Below are 7,714 nucleotides of genomic sequence, written 5' to 3'. Positions count from 1 at the left end.
GTAAATTTTGGTCAATGACATGAGACAAAGTATATGTGAACTGCTGTATGAAAAGTGAATTTACTCTGTAAATCTTCACCCAAATCCTAAAAAAAAAAAAAAAGTGGTCAGCGTTGTCCTCAACAGAGAGAGACTGAAAGCTTTGCTTTTGGAAGAAGAAACCAATGATGCCCTTTATCACTGCTCTTAGTCAACATTGTAATAGAAGTCCTAGCTAGAGCAATAAGGCAAGAAAAGGAAATAAGGACATTCAAATAGGTGAGGAAGAAGTAAAACTAGAGCTATTCACAGATGATATGATCTTATACATAGAAAATCACAAAGATTCCACAAGGAAATTACTGGAACTAATAGAAGGATTCAGCAAAGTTGCTGAGTACAAGACCAACATAAGAAAGTCAGTTGGATTCCTCTATACTAACAGTGAGCTCTGAAAAAGAAATTAGGAAAACAAGTATTTACAACAGCCACCAAAAAGATGAAATACTTAGAAATAAATTTAACCAGGTGTGGTAGTTAAGGTTGTGTGTCAACTTGGCTGGGCCTGGTTGAGTGACTGGGCATCTGGGTGTCGTTATTTCCCATGGTGAAATTGGCAATTAACTCCATGGTGGAATCTGCTGGAGCAGTTGAGTAGCTGCTTCAGAGATGTGGTCTGCTTCCAGTATATAGGAAGCAGCTTTGAGGAACGTCTCTAGCTTTTTGGACACTTGAACCCTGCATGTAGCCAAGTCGTTGTTCAGCAGCCCACCATTCTCTGCCAATCCTGGGACTTCTTCTGGACTTGAATTAGTGGCCTGCTGTGTTGTTTGGTAACATTGAGACTGTGCCTTTGTACTTGTCAACCTTGTGCTTGTCAGCCTCAGCAGACAGCAGCTGTCTGAGTGAAGAAAAGCCTCCAGCTTCAGTGGGCCAGGAGCAGGAAGCAGAGCTGAAGCCCAAGGTTGAGGGGCTTTCACCCAGCCCCTAGAGCCTGGCACTTGAACTTGGACTTCTAGCCTCCAAAATTGTAAGAGAGTAATCTGTTTATTAAAGCCATCCCATTTGTGACATATTTCTGTTAGAGCAGCACTAGGTAACCAAAACATCAGGGATGTAAAAGACTTGTACAAAGAAAACTACAAAATACTATTGCAAGAAACCAAGAGAGACCTACATACGTGGAAGAACATAATGTGCTCGTGGATGGGAAGACTTAACATTCTGAAAATGTCAATACTGTCTGAAGCCGTCTATAGATAAAATGCAGTCCTGGTCCAGATTCCATCAACATTCTTTAGAGACACGGAAAAGCTAATCACTAACTTTATACGGAAAAGAAAGAGACCCCAGATAAGCAGAGCACTACTGAGGAAGAAAGTAGGAGGCCTCATACTGTCTGATCTCAGCATCTACTATGCAGCAGCAGCAGTCTGGTAATGGGGCAATGACAGACGCATAGACAAATGGAATAGACTCGAGAACCCAGATGTAAATCCATTCACCTGTAGATAGCTAATGTTTGACAAAGGGCCAAAATCCATGAATAGGGAAGAGGTAGTCTCTTTTAACAAATGGAAAATATGTTCTTTCCATAGATAAATTCCAGAGAAGCATTTTGGGTAGCTGCTTGGGTCAGTTGTGATTGGGGGAGGGATGTAATTGATGGTCCCACCAGAACCACTTGGAGAGGAGGATGTGATGTGGTTCCCTCTCGAGGAATGGGAGCTGGGCAGCCGAAAGCAACACCTGCATTCCAGCCTGGTGTGAGGGTGGAATGAGGTAATAGGGTTAAACACACATGTGCCTGTGCCTGTTTCAATGCCCAGAGGTGGGGGAGGGGCCCCAAAGCATGACACTAATCTCAGGTCTTCCTGTGTTTTCTGCCAGCTGGATGAGGCGGTGGCTGAAGCCCACCTGGGCAAGCTGAATGTGAAGCTGACCAAGCTGACTGGGAAGCAGGCCCAGTACCTGGGCATTCCTTCCGATGGCCCCTTCAAGCCTGATCACTATCGTTACTGAAAGCCAGGCCTGCCTTCACCTTCCAAACTGTACCCCTGCCCAGGCCCTGGTGCTCCTCCCCAAGAACAAACGGCACTAACTTTGAGATTGGTTTGTCATTGTCGGGTCCCCTCACGTCCCCCAGTTGACTCCCTGGGGCTGGTCACTCAGACTTTGGTCCCTGCTGCATCCCTCATACTGTTACAGGGGTGGCACAGGGCATTGGGAAACCCCTCCCAAAGTCCTGGTCATCTTGGAGGTACAAGGAAGGTGCCCACAGGGAACCACGGGCTTGGGGGTCTTGGAAGTGCTCGCGCAGTCAGTCTTTAGGCTGGAAGTTGGCAGCAGTGGTCAGAACCCATGAACTTTACGTCTAGGTCCTTACCTGGCTCATGGACTTCACTTATGTGCTTGGTTTACAGGCTTACTTACTTAGTTACTTAGGTCCTCAGCCCATGATGAATGAGGAGCACTCAAAGGGCAGGGTGGAACTGTTAACCGTTTCTGTGCTCCTGAGAGCCTGGCTTAGTGCTGGGCATCCTCATAAACCTTGGAACAGTGAGGTTGGTACTTTTTGTCCCTATTTTACAGGGGTTAGAATAGACTTGACTAGTTAAGGGAAGGAACAGCCAAGAGAGAGTAAGAGAAGTGACAGCCAGAGGTTGAGAGGGGCCAGAAAATGTAAAAATCAGGTAGAGGTCGGCCATCACTTTGCAACATACTGGTTCCCATCACAACCCTGGGTCAAAAAGGTTAATTTGGTTTGTAACGTTTTAAAGGAGAGCGGGAAAGTGGGTTAATAAAAATTTTGGTGCCTAAAAGGGTGTCGAGCCTTTATTATATAGATCATCCACTGCTGTTAATGTATGGCATGAACAGGGGATTGTAGCCACATGCTGAGGAACAGTCAGAAGACTGGTCCGGAAGGGGTTCTCTGCAGTGCGGATGGCGAGGGCTGCAGGCAATGTGTTGGACTGAGAAGGGGTAAGTGAAGTCAAGAGAGAATTTTCTCTCCTTATCTTGTAAATAGCTTGCTTTAAAATCCAGTCTGTCATTTAATTGGTGAATTTATTATACTCTATATCTTCTACCTTGTTTTTTTTTGTGTGTGTTCCTATATTTTCTTTTTCTCACTGTTTTCACTTTTCTCTGAATTGATCCAGTGTTCCTTGGGGGACTATTCATTTATTTTAACTTTTTGTGATTTGGGTGAAAGTTTACATAGCAAATTCATTTTCCATTCAAAAGTTCATACACGTATTTTGTGACATTGACTGCAATTCCCCACAATGCAACAGCTCTCTTCCTACTTCCTCTCCAGTTAGCTTTTCCCTGTGTCCTTCTTTCTTACGCATTCTTTCTTCTGAGCCTTCCCCCCATGCAAATGCTGCCTTTCTGATCTCCCACGGTTGGTTGGTCTAGGGAGTGTCCTCCTTGGTGTAATTCTTCACCTCTTAGGCCTGGAAAGTGAGTCACGAGAGAGTCTAGTTCCATGCCCAAAGAATGACTAGGGGCCGTAGTCTCAGGGGTTTCACTAGTTACTGTCAGACCAGTATGCCTGGTCTTTTTATGATTCTGAGTTTTGTTCTATGTTTTTCTCCCACTCTGTCCAGGATCTCCAAATTTGGTTGTTTTCCAAGTGGTTGTCATGGTAGCCAGGCACCATCTAGTTCTTCTGGTCTCAGGGTCATGTAGGCTGAGGATCACATGGTCCACTAGTCCCTGGGACTAATTGTTTCTATACATCTTTAATTTTTTTTCACTCTTCTTCCCAATAGTTGTGTCTCTTAGATGGCCGCTCTCAAGCTTTTAAGATCCCAGTCACTACTCAGCAAAAGGGATGTAGAACGATGTTTTTGGGTACTGTGTTATGCCAGTTGAGTTTAATGTCCCCTACAATCATGGTCCCAAGCCTGCAGGCCCAGTGACTCACTCCCTCAAGGTGTGTGTTTGTGGCTAAGAAGTTTTCATAACTTTGGGGGGACTATTTATTGCACACTTACTGGGTGCAAGAGGCTCTGAAATTGATTCACTTATGCCCCAACAATCTTTTTATTATCCTAATTTTATAGATGAGGGTAGAGACTCGTTGAGGTTAAAGTGGCTTTCCTGAACGCAGAGTTTGTAAGAGGCCTGACCGTGATATGAATCACGGAAGGTAGGTGGGAAGTTGGCCTTTCCCCCAGGTGCTCAAATGAACATTTACTGAACCCTGTTCAGACCTTAGGACTCAAAGAAAGTAAGAAAGGTGCTGGAGAGAGGGCTAGCCACTGAATAGAAGGCATGATGGGGATGCTGGGTTGTTTGAGATCTGACCCCAGCCTGCTGAAACCTGAGGCTAGAGAGAAAGCAGGTCAACAAACAGCTTTGCGGTCTCTTGGCTTGCCCCTTTCTCTGCCCACCTTCAATATTCAGTGCCTGGCTGTAGCAGGAGAAGGTAATCAGGAAAGTGGTGGTCCCTGAACTCATTTTTGAAAGAACTGAAGGTTTTTAATGTGAAATTGGAGGCAAGGGCATTCTAGGAAGCAGGAACAGCTTAAGGAAGAGTGTGAGTGAGGATGGTGGTAGAGCTGTATGCAGGGGAACCATGAGATAAGAGGGTTGGAAAGGAGGCCTGGGAAACAGGAAAGACCTTGAAGGCCAGACTGAGAGACCTTTGTGTGTAATTCTTAGGCAGCAGAGTCCTAGAATGTCCCCACTTCCAGTACATTGCATTATTGTGGCTTTGCTTTTGTATTTTCAGCCTCTGGCTGTGAGGCATTGTTACTCCCATGTTATGGTGGAAGAAACTGGCTCAGAGAGGCCAAGTTACCTGACCCAAGGTCACACAGCAAGTGGTAGCACCTGAACTTCAGTTCAGCTTGGTCTGAGATCAGGACGATGCTCTCGTGTGAGACAAATGGGGAGTGTGTAAGTGAAGACTGCTCTACTTGAGGCATGATGTTTCCACAGAGCTGTTGCACTGTGGAAGATGGTGTGCCGGGCTTGAGGCAGGCTGCCCCTCACAGCTCAGCTCCCAGCCTTACATCCATAGCCTTGTGCTTGGCACTCCTTTGGCTATATCAACCATTGCAATACCACCTCTTCTATTTGAGTGCAAAGACAACTGAGGGACATAAGGCACTGAGGAAGGGCTCACATTAAGGTCTAAAGACACAATGTCATGCAAAACCTTTGAGTTACAGCGGCTCATATGGTCAGAGAGGCACAAGGGGCTGAAAAGTGAAGGATCAGCCAAGCTCCGTGTTCACTCTGGTGGAGACACCCTAGGGTATCCTGCCCTTGGACAGTTCTCACACATACACCCTTTTTTTGACTGCATGTGGTTGAAATTGTTTAAGTTACATGCATACACAATGTGACTGTTATAACTATAAACTTTGGTACTTTTTAGTAACAAATGATATGGGGACATACTTCTCAGCTGATTGTGACATAGCAACGGTCAAAACAGATCAAGATCCTCTGCCCGTTACCTTTTCTTGAACACTATCACGTGCCAGGCATTTTGCTACCACTGCCGTCGAGTCGATTCCAACTCATAGCAACCCTGTTTTGTTTCCAAGACTGTAAATAGTAACAGAAGTAGATTGCCTCATCTTCCTCCTGTGGAGCAGCTGGTGGCTTTAACCACTGATCTGGTTAGCAGCCAGACAGATGCCTTACCCATCGGGCCGCCAGAGCTCCAGGCCTTTGCTGAGTAGACACTTTATAATGATCTTATTTGTTCCTCACGGCTTTGTAGGGACTTAAATCCCTATTTTACAGAGGAGGAATCTGAGGCTCCGAGAGGGATCAGTGTATCTGATATTGTAACCCGGGACCCCTCAAAGCAAAACTGTCACCAGGCTGCCCCAAAGCTCTACCTTAGCTTCTCTACCATGGTGGCCTTTTGAGACAATGACTTCTCATAGAAAAAAGGGAGAGCCTCAGTTCCAGCTGAGCCAGACAGGTGAAGCATCTGTTGTACAGCAGCCATGCTACTTCCTCCAAGGAGTTCCTGCCCGAGTGTAAGCACGTTTCCTGTCTCCACACACGTGTCTCCTTCCAGGCACAGGAAATACCTTTCCAGATGGTCCCTCCTGTGACGGCCCAACCAGTTCCCCACTTCCGGCTCCCCAGGGGTTCTGGTTTCTGTTATTCCAGCCTTTTCCTTTCCTCTTTGGAGATGCCCTGCCAGTTCTCAGAACGTTTTCTTTCTTTTAAGAAATACACCTCTTTTCACATCTGGTCTCAGACTTAGCTCAGGTCTGCTTATGTGTCCTATATGTGACACCAGTTCCTCACAATGAGAGACGATGTGTCTCCTGCCTTCACGCTCCCACTCCTGACGTCTGCGTTCCTTTATCAAAGCTGCATGGGGTAAGAAGTAATTGGCTGAGGGTCCTGAGTATCTAGTCTGGTCCTGGCTGGAATTCTTTTTCCGAAAAGGGAGAAGGGAGATTTTTTTTTTTGGAGCAATTGCCTGGGCTTCGGAAGAAGACCTGAGTCTTCTGTTAACTCACCATATCACTTGGGCCAGGGACAGAAATGCTTGCCTCAGATGGTGGTTTGTGAGTTACACAAACTGAGTTTTATGCCGTATCAACCACTAGCATAGGAGGGAAATATTTTGAGGGCAGGGAACTTAGAATACTCCAAATCACAAGCTCTTAGAACTAGAATTCCCATAAACAATTGGTACCTAAAGTCACACTGCCTAATAGTTTGATTACCCCCAGTAACCGTTGTTCTCATACTTGTGGGGACCTGTGACTTCTCTTCCTACTAACTACTGGCTTGTATGTATCCTCATGTCGTGAAATGAGTTCCTTTATGTGGACTTTTGCCCTGGTTCTCTGGGAAACCATCTTGAGAGATTTTCTTCCTAAGCCCTTTGGAGTTACCTTTGCTCTCATTTTCTACCTTTAACTTTTCACAGAAGCAAACTGCTACATCTTCCTTGGAGTGGTTGGTGGATTCGAGCCACCAACCTTTTGCTTAATAGCCAAGCACTTTAACCACTGCTCCACCAGGGTTTGCTTTCTGTAACCCCAGGATTCTTAAACTTGAGCAGACATCAGAATCACTTGGAGGCTTGTTAAAACACAAGATTGCTGGGCCTTACCCCTAGAGTTCCTGTTTAGTAGGTCTGGGATGGGGCCCTAGAATTTGCATTTCTAGCAGATGCCCAGGTGATGTGGATGCTGCTCCATACCAAGTGCTGTAGAATTTGCCCCTTTCCTGATCCTTACACAACAGGTGGCAACTGTAAAATAGACTCACTTGTCCTAAAAATGGAGGAAACATACTTTCTTCGATGGGGTTGGCAGGAACAAGAGCCTATAGCAACTGCTTTGCCCCAGTGAGGAGAAACCTTGCCTGGGAATGAAGTCAACACAGAACTGGGAGATGCAGAGTGACATATTCCAGAGGACATCATTTGCCTGAAGCCAGACATGCTTGACACTATCTAGATCAAACCTCTGGGCTGTTTAGTAACACGAACCACCCCAAAACCAAACAATCCCATTGCCGTCAAGTTGATTCTGACTCACAGTGTCCCTCCAGGACAAAGTAGAACTGCCCCATAGGGATTTCAAGGCTATAAATCTTTACGGAAGTAGACTGTCACATCTTTCCCCCCTGGAGCAGCTGTTGGGTTCAAACCGCTGCCCTTTGAGTTAACCAAACACTTAACCACTTTGCCACCAGGGCTCCTCTGAACCTCCCTCACTCCCCCTTAAAAATTACT

The 7,714-nt window shown here is 45.9% G+C and overlaps 1 protein-coding gene across 1 annotated transcript in view; it reads left to right on the top strand.

Annotated features, from left to right (window-relative positions):
* The window catches only part of AHCY (adenosylhomocysteinase), a 30,618-nt gene extending 28,617 nt beyond the window's left edge, over nt 1-2,001 (top strand). The window contains exon 10 of the mRNA XM_007934576.2: nt 1,870-2,001. Within this exon, the coding sequence (XP_007932767.1) occupies nt 1,870-2,001 (132 nt within the window). The remainder of the gene's footprint in view (nt 1-1,869) is intronic.
* The last annotated feature ends 5,713 nt before the right edge of the window (nt 2,002-7,714 follow it).

The sequence above is a fragment of the Orycteropus afer genome, unplaced genomic scaffold (genome assembly GCF_000298275.1).
Source record: "Orycteropus afer afer isolate SDZICR_OR568_19922 unplaced genomic scaffold, OryAfe1.0 scaffold00020, whole genome shotgun sequence".
NCBI lineage: Eukaryota > Metazoa > Chordata > Mammalia > Tubulidentata > Orycteropodidae > Orycteropus > Orycteropus afer.
This window is presented reverse-complemented; position numbering and strand designations above follow the sequence as displayed.